At 39.0% G+C, this 15,392-nt stretch overlaps 3 protein-coding genes across 3 annotated transcripts in view; all 3 read right to left on the bottom strand.

Annotated features, from left to right (window-relative positions):
- Positions 1-3,401, bottom strand: part of UGT1A7 (UDP glucuronosyltransferase 1 family, polypeptide A7) — a 97,214-nt gene extending 93,813 nt beyond the window's left edge. The window contains exon 1 of the mRNA NM_001112625.2: positions 2,541-3,401. Within this exon, the coding sequence (NP_001106095.1) occupies positions 2,541-3,395 (855 nt within the window). The 5' untranslated portion in view covers positions 3,396-3,401. The remainder of the gene's footprint in view (positions 1-2,540) is intronic.
- UGT1A9 (UDP glucuronosyltransferase 1 family, polypeptide A9) overlaps positions 1-13,580 on the bottom strand; it is a 107,393-nt gene extending 93,813 nt beyond the window's left edge. The window contains 1 exon segment of the mRNA NM_001112623.1: positions 12,711-13,580. Within this exon segment, the coding sequence (NP_001106093.1) occupies positions 12,711-13,565 (855 nt within the window). The 5' untranslated portion in view covers positions 13,566-13,580.
- The window catches only part of UGT1A10B (UDP glycosyl transferase 1A10B), a 229,057-nt gene that overhangs the window by 93,813 nt on the left and 119,852 nt on the right, over positions 1-15,392 (bottom strand). Inside the window, 2 exon segments of the mRNA NM_001112659.1 lie at positions 2,541-2,708; positions 12,879-13,171. Coding sequence (NP_001106129.1) covers positions 2,541-2,708; positions 12,879-13,171 — 461 coding nt within the window.

The raw sequence follows: 15,392 nt of genomic DNA, 5'->3' as shown, positions 1-15,392 counted from the left end.
AAATCCTATCTCTCATATATATATATATTCTGTAAAGGTATATAAATGCATATATTTTATACACCATTGAAGATATACGAATAACCAAAATATGTAAAACTATATATGGTTCACTGTTTCATATTTTATAAATCTCTCTATCATATACCATTATAGATGGTATAGAATCATATACAGATTTCTATATCTCTAAAGCCCTTTGGGTGACCCTTTGAGCCACAACAAATTCAGCATAGGTTCAGAAAGTGGCAGGCCACACGCTTGGCTAGAGGCCATGAGGCTGCAGTCAATACCTGAGTGGTGGCTGGTACTGTAATTGATGGAGGGTAAACTGGGGAGAGACACTTCGATAAGTCTATCTCTTAGCGTCCTACAACTTGCATCTCCTTGCCTGGTCTTGCAAAGAGCTGAAAGTCATGTTTCATTTGAAAGGCTTATAGCTGTAGTCTCCCTGCTTTTTAGAAAGAGCGTGGTTGCATTTTCCCATGAGTTGGTTGAACAGTCACTCTTTCACCGAACATCTGCCAATAGGTGAGAGAATATGACTGTGTTACCAAGTCTACTGAACCTTGTAAGAAGCCTGAACAATAGATAAAAATGTATACTCCATCCCTAATAAAATAATATACTTAGATGAGACACCAGATGTTTCACCTGGATTTGGCAACTATGCATTTGCCAAGAATCTTACTCCTGTATTTGTCAAGACTTTTTCTTTTTCTTTTTTTTTTTTAATTATACTTTAAGTTCTAGGGTACATGTGCATAACGTGCAGGTTTGTTACATATGTATACTTGTGCCATGTTGATGTGCTGCACCCATCAACTCGTCAGCACCCATCAACTCGTCATTTACATCAGGTATAACTCCCAATGCAATCCCTCCCTCCTCCCCCCTCCCCGTGATAGGCCCCGGTGTGTGATGTTCCCCTTCCCGAGTCCAAGTGATCTCATTGTTCAGTTCCCACCTATGAGTGAGAACATGCGGTGTTTGGTTTTCTGTTCTTGCGATAGTTTGCTGAGAATGAATTGCAAGTGACTAAATCCTAATTTAAACTGGCTAGACCAACAACATTATTCAATAATGTTTTGGAACTATATGCTCCACCAAAGTAAGAAGTATAAATACCAGGGGACGGAATAATTTGCAGATGATATTGCACACTTAATACACCTTACATACTAATACGAGAGGTTAGTAATATGACTATATACAAGATAAATGTGTAAAACTCAAAGCAGTACATTAATTATGCATAATTAATTCAAAAGAGAATGGGAAAATTGCCTTGCACATAATGGTTTCAAAAAAATGAAATGCAGGGGAATAAAGGTTAATAAGATAAAATACTTCTATAAAGTGCAAGATTTTATTTATGGACACAAAACAAAATCAGAATAAATAATGAGGGATTCATATTCTTGAATAGGAAGATGTAATAGCAAAAGGATGCTAATCTTATTTAATGAAAACCAAGCAACCACACTCATAGGACGATACCCTACTGAGATAAAAGCAAAAATATGGAAATATATATAAAGAAAGTATATAAGAATGTTTATTATTGTTCATAAACCCCAAAAGTGGAAAACACTTAAATCTCTATTAATATTAATTGGCTGGAAAACTACATTGCATCCAAAGTAAAGACTATTATGCAATTATTAAAAGAACGTGTCAAATCTGTATGCATTGACCTGTAAAGATATCTTTAACTTATTGACAAAAGAAAAATCTAACATAAAAAAAATCATAGCCAGCATGATATTAGATTTTATATTAATAAAATAGAAGTGAGAATTTACCCTAAATATATGCATATACATAGTATAATTTCAAAAAAAATTGAAAAGAATTCACACAAAACTGCTAAGAATATTTTCCTCTGGGGGTAGTATAGAATTAGCAAAAAAAAAAAAAAAAAAAAAAAAGGAAGTTTCATTTCTTACTGTGGTTTTTGGTATGTTTCCAAAAATAGCATTTAGATTGCAGCCTAGATATGATCTACAATTATATCAATTGTATACACTTACATATCAACAAGAGCTGCTTTATACAATTTGCTACCCAACAATTAAGTGAATTGGTACAAAAGAATTCCTTAAACCAGAAAGAAATTCCAAATGGGACAAATGTAAATGATAGATTATAGTTCAGTAAGAAATCTTCTTTTAATGTCCAAAGTTTCTCGTGATTATTCTTTCTTTTTTTTTTGAGACGGAGTCTCTCGCTCTGTCGCCCAGGCTAGAGTGCAGTGGCCGGATCTCAGCTCACTGCAAGTCTCCGCCTCCTGGTTCACGCTTACCTCCGCCTCAGCCTCCCCGAGTAGCTGGGACTACAGGCTTCCCACACCCCGGCCTCTCGCCATTTTTGTATTTCTCTTTAGTAGAGACGGGTTTCAAATTCGCAGCTAGCCAGGATGGTCTCGACCTCCTGACCTCGGATCCACCTGCCTCGCCTCCAAAGTGCTGGGATTACAGGCTTGAGCCACCGCGCCCGGCCAAGATTATTCTTAATGTGCTAAAGGAGAGATAACTTACCATAGGCACTGGCTTTCCCCGATGGCAGTTGATACCACCAATGAAGACCATGTTGGGCATCACGGGTTTGGGATAGTCCAAAACAAAGTCCGTTCGCAACAACCAAATTGATGTGTGGCTGTAGAGATCATATGCCGTGACAGATGTTTGGAGAATTTCAGAGGCTATTTCTAAGACATTTTTTAAAAAATAGGGGCAAAACAAATGTTCCTCCAAGTGTGTGATGTGGTTCCATACTCTCTCCTTGAAAGTCATGGCATCTGAGAACCCTAAGAGACCTCTGGGGATGTAGGAAAGAGGAGCAGGGCACTGTGCACCTTCTTCAAGATAGTGGCAAAATGTTCCTCTGGCGAAGACCACAGAGGGGAGGGAGAGATATTTGGCAAGAATTAAGCCACAGCCATCAAAAGGATCCAGAAACACCGCATCAAAAGAACTCTCCTTTAAGTATTCTACTAATTTTTTGTCCTTAAACAAACTCCTGCAATTTGAAAAAAATAAGTCAAAAATACCATTGGATGAACTTGTTAATAGAGAAAATGCACTTCGCAGTGGTGCTTTCCACTGAGCCTGGGCAAAAGCCATGAACTCCCGGTCCTGATCCTCCAGAGTGTATGAGGTAGAATAAGTCTTCACTGTGCAATTCAGTGATCTTCCCAGTTGCCAACTCACCTCTGGCATGACTACCACCACCTCATGCCCCCTGAGAATGAGTTTCTCCACCACTGATCGCATGGTGAACCAGTGGCTCCCATCCATGGGCACCACCAGCAACTTCCCTGCCTCAGCGAAGCCACAGGTCAGCAGTAGACACACAGATAGGGGAAGAAGGCCAGTCCACCCTGCACAAGCCATCAGAGAACTTCAGCCCAGAGCCAGCAGCTGGGATTCTAAGCTCCTATAATATAGTAGGTGAAAGAAGTACAGATAGAACCTGCCCTCAAAAGAAGGTGTGTACTCATCCATCCACTAAAAAAAAAAAAAAAATGCACATTCACTGCCAGTGATTTACTCATAACAACACATGAGTAGCCTTTGCTGAGATAACTACTTGCATGTTTTCAAGAAAGGAGTAACTCATCATCTTTGCCTTGGGGACAGATCATGCCCTGTGCTGCAATATGAGTTTATAAACAAAATTATTAAGCAATGCTTTTGGTCTTGACGACATTGAAAGATAAAAAGGAAAGTAAATTTAAATGAAGCTAATAATTTTGGAATTTGTCACAAAGAAAAATTTGCTATTTTTTTTTTTCTTTGTTTGAGATGGAGTCTCGCTCTGTCATCCAGGCTGGAGTGCAGTGGTGCGATCTAGGCTCACTGCAACCTCCGCCTTCCGGGTTCAAACGATTCTCCTGCCTCAGCCTCAGTAGCTGGGATTACAGGCACACGCTGCCATGCCCAACTAATATGTTGTATTTTAGTGCAGACGGGGTTTCATCATGTTGCCCAGGCTGGTCTTGAACTCCTGAGCTCAGGCAATCTGCCTGCCTCGGCCTCCCAAAGTGCTGGGATTACAAGCGTAAGCCACTGTGCCTGGCCAAAGTTTACAGACAATTTTTATTTCGTCCTCTGCCCAGAAAGAAATTGGCATCTCATGTTCGACGGAAAGAGAGCAAGAGTCTTAGCACTGACCTCCTAACTGGGAGGAAACTGTGGCTCACCGGTGTCTCTGCAATACACAGCTCGCCTGTGCATTGCAGAGATGCAGGTGAACCACAATTGTGACACAGGTGAACCACAAGTGCTGCTTGTCTTTTTTCATTTCCAAATCTTCTGAGGTCTCTGAAATGCTGTAATGAGATTGACAACCCTACCTCCATGGACCCTTCCAAAAATTTGATGGAATGTGACTATCACCTATTTTAAATGGCTTTCCTCAGATACATTGTCTGCAGTGGTGAGTCGCTGGCCCTATGCTTGCCCAAGCACTCTGATGAGCTGCCTCTCTCTGCCCACCCTGCTTCCGCATTCTGAACAGAGCTGTAGGCCTCTGCTGTGGGCCCACCCCAATCACTTTGGTGCCCATCTTCAGGAATCTATGTATTGTTCTCCTCCATTCTACCGAGCACCTCTTAAGGATGAGATTACATCTTCTTCCTGTTTTCATCCTCCTTCCACAGCACCTATGCTTTGCCTTGTACAGAGGAAGTCCATGGGAATTCTCGCTGCATTGGGCTGAATTCCATCATGCAGATTTTTATGGTTGAGCTCAGCGGTGTGTGTTAGGCAACACCCTGAGGAGCATTTAGTGAGGGATTCAACAGCCAACCTCAGGGCATAATTCTTGTAGGAGCACAAGATGGCTCCCTCCAGTACACTCTAACTGGTACTAGACATTTGTTTAGTCACTTTCCTCTAGTACATACTACACTACTATAATAATTTTGTCACTACCTCCTGTTGCTATTGCAGCGAGCTGACGTGTGGCTTAAATGCATGTGATATAACACTTATACTCTCTGAGCATTTCATCTCTCCAGTAAATTGCATGTCAGAGTAAAAAGTGATCTCTCATGGTTCTACTGTATTTTTCATCATGATTAGTGTAATATTGTAAATCTTGAATACCATCATGGGACTATAAAGTGCCACTAGAGATGCTGGAAGTACTCCCAAGAAGCAAAGAAAAATCATGACATTACCAAAAAAAAGTTGAATTACTTGATAGGTACCATAGATTGAGCTCTGCCGCTATGATTGCCTACCATTTCAAAATCAATGAAGCTAGATAAGGACCATTGCAAAAGAAAGAAAGAAAGAGAGACAGAAAGAGATAGATAGAAAGTGAGAAAGAAAGGAAGGAAGGAAGGAAGAAGGGAAGGGAAGGGAAGGGAAGGGAAGGGAAGGGAAGGGAAGGGAAGGGGATTCATAAAGACATTGCTGCAGCTATGCCAGCAGGAGCCAAACCTTGCATTTTTTTGTGAAATACATTTTTGTCTCATATTGAAAATGCAGCTTTAATGTGGGTGTAGGATTGCTATAAGAAAGGCGTATTTATAGATGCCAATGTGATTTGAGAAAAATCAAAGTCATTATATGACAAGTTAAACCAAAAGAGAGGTGAAGAATCTAAAACTGGAGAATTTAATGGCAACAAAGGATGGTTTGCTAGTTTTACAAAGAGGTTTGCCTTTAAAATTGTGAAGATAATAAGAAATCCAGCCTCTGCCAAGCAAAAGGAGGCAGATGAGTCCCCAGACACCATGAAGAAAAACGTTGAGGAGAAAGGATAGCTGCCTGAACAGGTTTTAAATACAGATGGCAGTGCCCTATTCTGGAAAAAACAAAAACAAACAAACAAAAAGATGATACAAAAGACATTTATTAGCAAGGAAGAAAACCAAGCATCAGAATGTAAGGCAGGAAGGGATAGGCTAACTCTCCTGTTTTGTGTAAACGCAGTCAAGTTTACAATCAGGACTGCCTTCATCGGTAGAACTACCAAACCTCGAGCCTTGAAAGGAAAAGATCAACACCCACTGACAGCTTTGTGGTTGTACAAAAAGAAGGACTCAACAGTAAGAACACATTTTCTGCACTGGTTCCATCAATGCTTTGTCCCTGAAAGCAGAAAATGCACTGCCAATAAAGGACTCTCTTTGAAAGTTCTTTTGATATTGGACAATGCCCCTAACCACCCAGAACCCATGAGTACAACACGGAAGGTGTCAAAGTGGTCTACCTGCTTCCAAACGCAACATCTCTAATTCAGTCTCTCAATCAGGGGTCATAAGGAACTTTAGAACTCATTACACACAGTTTTCTATGGAAAGGATTGTCAATACTATGGAAGAGAATCTGGATAGAGAATGTCATGAAAGTCCAGAAGAATTACACCACTGAAGATGCCATTGTTGTTATAGAAAGAGCTGTGAAAGCCACCAAGCCCTAAACAATACATTTCTTCTGGAGAAAACTGTGTCCAGATGTTGCACATGACTTCACAGGATTTATGGCAGAGCCAATCAAGGAAATCATGAAAGGGATTATGGATACAGCAACAAAATGTGGGGGATAAGGTGTTTCAAAATATGAATCTTGGAGAAATTCAACAGTCAATAGATGCCAAACTCAAGGAATTAATCGAGGACCTGATGGAGATGAGTGCTTTCCAATCAGCACTTGATGAGAAAGAAGATGTAGAAGCAGCAGTGCCAGAAAAAAAAAATGGCCTTAAACAGTACAAGCCTCATAGAAAGACTTCCAATTATTTAAGACTGCTATTGACTTCTATTACAACATGAACCCTTCTATGATATGGGCACTGAAATGAAAGCCAATGGGGAAGAAGGATTAGTACTGTATAAAAGCATTTTTAAATAAATCAAAGAGAAAAAAAAACAGACAGAAATTATGATGTATTTCCATAAGGTTACACCAAGTGCACCTGCCTCACCTGACTCCCCTTCCACCTCCTGTGCCTCTTCTGCCTCTGCCACCCTGAGACAGCAAGACCAACATCTACTCCTCCTCCTCCTCCTCCTCCTCCTCCACAACCCACTCAATGGAAGACAATGAGAATGGAGACCTTTATGATGATTCACTTCTGCTTATACATATTCAACTTTTATTTTAGATTCAGGAGTACATGTGCAGGTTATCTGAGTATATTGTGTGAAGCTGATGTTTGGGGTATGATTGCTCCCATCATCCAAGTACTGAACATAGTACCCAATAGTTTTTCAACTCTTGCACCCTTTTCTCTCCCCTTTAGGAGTCTATAGTGTCTATTGTTGCCATCTTTATGCCCATGAATACCACTATTTAGCTCCCATTTCTAAGTGAAAACACATGATATTTGGTGTTCTGTGCCTGTATATATTCCCTTAGGATAATGACCTCCAGCTGCATCCATGCTGTTACAAAAGACATGATTTTATTTTTTTATGGCTGCATATTCCATGGTGTATATGTTCCACATTTTCTTCATCTAAGCCACTGTTGACAGGCACCTAGGTTGATTTCATGTCTTTCCTATTCGGAATAGAGCTGCAATGAACATATCAGTGCATGTGTTTCTTGGTAAAACGATTTTTTTTGCTTATATCTAGTATTGGGATTGCTGGGTCGAATGACAGTTGTGTTTTAAGTTCTTTGCGAAATCTCCAAACTACTTCCCACAGGGGATGAACTAATTTGCATTCCCACCAAGAAGGTACAAGTGGTCCCTTTTCTCAGCAGCCTCACCACCATCTGTTGTTTCTTGACTTTTTAATAACAGCCATTCTAACTGGTGTGAGAGGATGACTCATTGTGGTTTTGATTTTCATTTTTCTGATAACTAGTGATGCTGAACATTTTTTCATATGTTATGTTTTAAATAACATTTTCTTTTCTCTAGCTGGCTGTATTGTCATAATACAGGACATAATACTAATAACATTCAAAATATGTGTTAATTGGACTGTTTATGTTATTGGTAAGGCTTTTGGTAAACAGTTGGCCATTACTAGTTAAGTTTTTGGAGAATCAAAAGTTCTATGCGGATTTTCTGCTGCACGTGTGTTGGTCCCCTTCATTCCCACATTGTTCAGGGGTCAACTGTACTAGGAATGAACAATTGAAAATTGGATTAAAAATACCACTTAAATAGCATCAAAAACATGATATACTTAGGGATATATCTGACAAAGGATGTGAATGACTGTACACTAAAAACTACAGAACACTGATGAAGGACCTAAATAAATAGATATGTTAATGAATTGGAAAACTCAAAATTGCTAAGATATTGTTCTCCCCAGTTGATCTATAAATACAATACACTCCCAATCAAAATCCAGCAGACTTTTTGTACAAATTAATGAACTTATTCTAAAATGCATATGGTAATGTAGAAGACCTCCAATCGCAAAAGCAATACGGAAAAAAAAAAACATTAGAGAGGTAACACTACCTCATTTACAGATTATTACACAGCTATAGTAATCATATATTTCACAAATAGATCAACAGAACAGAATACAAAGTCTAGAAATACGTGCACAGATGTAGGAACCACCAAGTTTTTACAAAGGTACAAAGGCAATGCAGTGGAGTAAAGGTTACGCTTTTCTACCGTTGAATATTCACACGCAAAAAAAACAAGAAAAGACCTCTGTGTCTTCTCACCACACGTCTATAAACCCAGTTTTACCACGATGAAAACATCAGGCAAAACACACACTGACATTCTAGAGGAACATTCTACAGGACACCTGACCAGGCTGCTCAAAACTACCCAAGTCACTAACAACAAGGAGGGTCTGAGAAACCATCACAGGCTGGAGGAGACTAAGGAGACATGACAACTACATTTCAGGTGGTATCAATGTGATCCCATAAAAGAACAGCGAAATTAAGTAAAAATTAATGAAATCTGAAGGAAACAGACTTTAGCTTTTAGTTCATCATTATGTGTCAATGTCGGGGAATGAGTTGTGATGGATGTACCGTAGAAACATGAGATTTAACAATGGGGGAAACTGGACACAGGATAGATGAGAATTCTCTAAACTATTTGTTGCAACCTTGCTATAACCCTATATTTATTCTACAATGAAGCATTTGTAAGAAAGGTCACTCAACAGACTGTGAGAAAATATTTGCAGGACCCCTGGGGATGCACATGGTGAAGGATTCATCAGAGGCATGGTGAGAGCTGCTGGATGATCTCTGCAAATGGTTTTGGAGTCTGATGCTGGAGCTTAAGGACCCCAGGGTGGGTCTTCTGTTGAAGAGACTATTCTTTCCCATTTGAATGATCCTGACGCCCTTGTCAAAATTTGGTACCTAGTCAATTGGCCAAGGATGTATATGTATGGGTTTATTTCTGAATTCTCCATTCTATTCCATCGGTCTGTATCAAAAGATGTTGTGTGAGACAATAAGGGGAAATTTAATTATGGATTGTAAATGAGATAATATTAAAGAATTTTTATTGTCTTAGATATGATAATGATACTGTGGCTATGTAACAAATTTTTCCTATTTTTTTATATTAAATGAAGTATTCAGTGATGGAATGACATGCCAAGAATTTCTTATTAAAATGGCACAAATTGCTCTTTAAAAGTTTTCTTTAAAAAGACAGAATAAAAGGACACATGAATTAGCACAGAAAAATAGTGAAAATGATTTAACCTAAGAATGGATAAGTGGTCCCAGCTACTCGGGAGGCTGAGGCAGGAGAATGGCGGGAACCCGGGAGGCGGAGCTTGCAGTGAGCTGAGATCCGGCCACTGCACTCCAGCCTGGGCGACAGAGCGAGACTCCGTCTCAAAAAAAAAAAAAAAAAAAAAAAAAAAAAGAATGGATAAGTGGGTGCTCATTACACTGAGTCTCTCCTTTGTGTATGTTTGAAAACTTTGAAAATAAAAACTTGATGTAAATGATGTTAGTGGGAGGCCTTAGTCTTGTCCACCAAGAGCTAACTTTGAATTTGGATCTTGGACTAGAGCCAGAATCTTAGAGCAATGGCGGAAGCACAGATCTTTTATTTATTTGTAACCATATCCCACCCCCAGAGCTGCACCTGCCATGGATGGTAGAGACGGAACCTGAATTCTTTTCACCTAAAACCAGTGATTAATTCTGTTGGAACTCAACAAAAATTCAAAAAGATTAGGAGTGAATTCCTCTTTTTCCCATTAAAACTATTTCAATGTTCTGCTGAATTATTTACACATCATTAATCAACACACACACATTAGAACGCTGAAATGTAAAAGAACAACCATACCAAATTATATAGTTTAAAAGTTTGTCCCCTCCAAATCTCACGTTGAAATTTGATCCCTGACGTTGGAGATGGGGTCATCTGCCATCCTTGTTAAAGTATTTAATTACATCTCTGCATGTAATTCTCTTGGATAGGCTCAAGGAGATTTTGTTACAAGAGACCTTCAAGAAAATCCCCTGTGCAGGGTCTGGGACACTGCACACTAACACACCTGCACATACACAAACACGTACATGCACAAACACATATTCCATCATTAAGTAATGCTCCCTTCTCATCAGACAGATGAGACGTAGATTCTGAATCCTGTTTCCCAGAAAGATATAACCAACTGCATGCTTTTCCCAGACACATCCTGGCCTCTGAAACAAGGAAGGAGCAATATGCAGTGTCCATCCTTTCGATGACAGTCGACATTTACTTTTGTGGTTGGGCCATATCCAAGGCTCTTGCCAGAAAGCCTTCTTTGAGTTCTGAATTCCTCTGTGAGAATTCTGCTGGCTTTACATGTATAGTCATAAATATATACATTAATATATATATAACCTTCCACAAGTATAAAAACTCTCATACATCCATATTCTTTAATAGACACATAAACACATTTATTTCTTATCTCATAAAAGATTTATAATCAAAATAAATGAAACCATATATAGTTTAATGTTTAATATTTTATAGATATCTCTCTATCATAGGTGATATAAAATCATATAGGTTTTTATATCTCTAAAGGCCTCTGGGTGACCCTGTGAGCCACAATGAACTCAGTGTGGGTTCAGGAAGTGGCAGGGCCTCACCCTCAGCCAAAGGGTGTGGGGTGTAGGCAACACATAAGTGGAGGTTGGTACTATAATTAATGGAGCATACTATATTAATGGAGGGTAAAGGGGAGAAAAGTGCTTAGACAAGTCTAACCTCTTAGATTTCTGCCACTTGCATCTCCTGGCCTAGCCTTGTGAAGATCTGAAAGTCATGTTTAATTTTGAAAGGCCTGCAACTGTAGTCCTCCTGCTTTTTAGAAAGAGCATTATTTCACTTTCCCGTGAGTTGGCTGAACAGCCACTCTTTCGCCAAACATCTGCCAATATGTGAGAGAATATGACTGTGTTACCAAGTCTATTGAACCTTTTAAGAGGCCAGAACAATAGATAAATTGTATACTCTATCCCTAATAAAATAATATACTGAGATGAGACATTAGGTGTTTAATCTGGATTTAGCAACTATACATTTGCAAGAATGTTATTCTGGTATTTGTCAAGGACTTTTCAATCACAAGTGACTGAATCCCTATTTAAACTGGCTACTCTCACAATATTACTCAATAGTGTTTTAGATGTATATGCTCCAGGAAAGCAAAATAAGTGGTATAAATATCAGAGAAGGGAATTCTTTGCAGATGACATTGTATATTGTACATCTAATCTATACTACAAAATAATAAGAAAAGTTAGTAATGTGGCTGGATACAAGATACATATGCAAAAAACCCCATAGTCAGCTAAATGTAGAAATGGAAAAATTGCCCTGTACCCAATAGTTTCAAAAATACTGAAATGCCAAGGAATAAATGTTAGTAAGAAACATAAAATGCTTATATAGTGAAAAATTTTATTTATGTATATAAAACAAGATCTGAATAAATAGTGAGACTTACATATTCATGAACAGGATGACTTAATAGCAAAAAGAGGCCAGTCCTCAATTCAGGAAAATCCTGTAACCCTACATGTAGGGTTCCAGTCAACTAAGATAAAAGCAATAATATGGAAATATATTCATGTAAGGAAAGCATTAAAGAGTGTTTACATGGCCTTATTGCTAAAGGCAAAAAATGCAAAATGCCTAAATCTATATAAATATTAATTGGTTAAAAACTACATTCTATCCAAAGAAAAGTATTTTATGCAATTATTAATAGAACTTGTCAAAGCTGTCTGTATTGGTCTATAAAGGTATCTATAATTTATTGGCAAGTGAAAAATGCAAAGAAAAGAATATGTCCAGCCCAATACTAGATTTTATTTTAACAAAATAGGTGTGAGAATTTACATTAAATACAGTGCGTATGTACTTTTTTAAAAAAATGAAAAGAATGTGCACAAAACTAAGAGCATTTCCTCTAGGGGGTCACATAGAATTAACAAAAAAGGGGAGTTTCATTTCTTACTGCGGTTTTTGGTACTTTTCTAAACATGGTACTTAAAAACGTAGGCTGCATATGATATACAATTTTATAAATTATAAATACATATCTTCAAGAAGGGCAGTTTTATAAAATTTGCTAACTGATAAGTACATGCACTGGCACAAAATAATTTGTTAAACTAGAAAGAAATCTGAAATGAAACAAATGAAAATGTCAAATCACACTTCAGTAAAGAATCCTTTTTTAATTTCTAAAGCTGAAATATTCTTAACATGCTAAAGGAGAGATGACTTACCATAGGCAATGGCTTTCCCTGATGGCAGTTGATACCACCAATGAAGACCATGTTGGGCATCACGGGTTTGGGATAGTCCAAAACAAAGTCCGTTCGCAGCAACCAAATTGATATTTGTCTGTGAAGATCATATACCGTGACAGGTGTCTGAAGAATTTCAGAGGCTATTTCTAGGGCACTTTTGAAAAAACGATGGCATAATAAACGTTCCTCCAAGTGCATGATGTGGTTCCGTACTCTCTCCTTGAAAGTCATGGCATCTGAGAACCCTAAGAGAATTCTGGGGACATAGGAAAGAGGAGCAGGGCACTGCGCACCTTCTTCAAGATAGTGGCAAAATATTCCCCTGGCAAAGACCACAGAGGGGAGGGAGAGATATTTGGCAACGATTAAGCCACAGGTATCAAAAGGATCCAGAAATACCGCATCAAAAGAACTCTCCTTTAAGTATTCTACTAACTTTTTGTCCTTAAACAAACTCCTGCAATTTGAAAAAAATAAGTCAAAAATGTCATTGTATGAACTCATTAGTAGAGAAAATATACTTTGTACTTGTGCTTTCCATTGAGCCTGGGCAAAAGCCTTGAACTCCCGGTCCAGAACCTCCAGAGTGTATGAAGTTGAATAAGTCTTCACTGTGCAATTCAGTGATCTTCCCAGTTGCCAACTCACCTTTGGTATGACTACGACCACCTCATGCCCCCTGAGAATGAGTTTCTCCACCACCGACCTCATGGAGAACCAGTGGCTCCCATCCATGGGCACTACCAGCAGCTTCCCTGCCTCAGCAAAGCCACAGGCCAGCAGCAGACACACACATAGGGGAAGGGGACTGCTCCACCCTGTGCGAGTCATCAGAGAACTGCAGCCGAACGCAAGCAGCTGGGATTCTAAGCTCCTATGATACAGTAGACAGGAGAAGTACAAGCACAAAACCTGACCCCAATAAAGGGCATGTATTTATCCTTTCATTAAAAAAAAAAAAAAAAAAAAATCAGTCACTGACAATGATTTACTCAAAAGAACAAGAATACATGAGTAGCCTTTGCTGAGATACCTATTTGTATGTTTTCCAGACAAGAGTAGTTTATGTTCTTTGCCTTGGGGGCAGAACATGCCCTGTGCTGCAATGTGAGTTTAGAAGCAGAAATATTAACCAATGCTTTTGGACCTTGAAGGTTCAGAAAGATAAAGTAAAAGTAAATTTGATTAAAGCTAAAGTTTTAGGAATATGTCCCAAAGCAAAATTTCGATTTTACCTTTACGCAACCAAAAACTCTGTCCAGAAAAGATGGCAACTCATGCTCCAAGTAAAGAAAACAAGGACCTTAGCATTGATCTCCTAACCTCCTAACTTGGGGTTCACCTGTGTCTCTGCAATGTATACACATTGCTGCTTGTCTTCTTCCATTTCCAAACCCTGAGAAGTCTCTAAAATGCTGAAATGAGACTGACAACCCTGCCTCCATGGACCATACCAGGGACTTGATGGAAAGTAATCATCACCTATTTTAATGGCTTTCCAAAGATACATTGCATGCAGTGCGGAGTTGCCCGCCCAGTCCTTGCGCGAGCACTCTGCTGAGCTGCCTCTCAGTGACTGCCCAACTTCCACATTCTAAATATGCCATTACTCCAGTGCCCTCTTTCAGGAAAATGTATACTTGTCCCCCTCAGTCTGCTAAGCACTCCTTGAGGTCAGAGATGATGTCATCTTTGTGTTTTCACCCTCCTTTCACAGTACCCACGCTATGCCTTTGACATAGTTTATATGTTTGTATGTTTGGCTTTACAAATAGGACTGTCCCCATCCATAAACTTGCTAGCCCCCAAGCCTTGAAAGGAAAAGATTAATACCCGCTGCCAGTTTTTTTGTTGTACAAGAAGGCCTCGGCAAGAACACTTTTCTGGATTGGTTCTATCATTGCTTTGTCCCTGAAGTCAGGAAATATCTTGCCAGTGAGAGACTGTCTTTCAAAGTTCTTTTGTTTTGGACAATGCCCCTAGCCACCCAGAACCCACGAGTTCAACACTGAAGGTATCCAAGTGATCTACCTGCTTCCAAACACAACATCTCTAATTCAGCAACAAAAGGTGGGGGACATGGTTTTTCAAGATATGAAACTGGGAGAAATTCAAGAACGAATAGACACCACACCAGAGGACTCAACAGAAGACGACTTGATGGAGATGAGTGCTTTTGAATGAGTACCAGATACTAAAGAAGAAGCCATGCCAGGAAACAAATTCCTATTAAACAGTCTAGTAAAGGCTTCCAATTATTAAGATTACTTTTGACTTATTTTACAACACAAACCCTTCCATGAATGGGCACTGAAACTAAAGCAAATGGGGAAGAAGGATTAGTACTGCATAAAAGCATGTTCAAAGAATTGTAAAGGCAAAAAACTCAAATAATAATTATGATGTAATTCGGTAAAGTTACACCAAGTGTACCTGACTCTCCTCCTTCCACCTCCTCCACTTCTTCCCCCTCTGCCACCCCTGAAACAGCAAAACCAACACTCTTCTTCCTCCTTCTCAGCCTACTCAATGGAGGACAATCAACAGGAAGACCTTTATCAAGATCCACTCCCACTTAACGAATACTTAATTTTTTCTTCCTTAAGATTTTCTTAGTAACATTTTCTTTTCTCTAGCTGATTTTATTATAATAATACA

Source organism: Papio anubis, chromosome 10, assembly GCF_008728515.1.
Source record: "Papio anubis isolate 15944 chromosome 10, Panubis1.0, whole genome shotgun sequence".
Taxonomy (NCBI): domain Eukaryota; kingdom Metazoa; phylum Chordata; class Mammalia; order Primates; family Cercopithecidae; genus Papio; species Papio anubis.
This window is presented reverse-complemented; position numbering and strand designations above follow the sequence as displayed.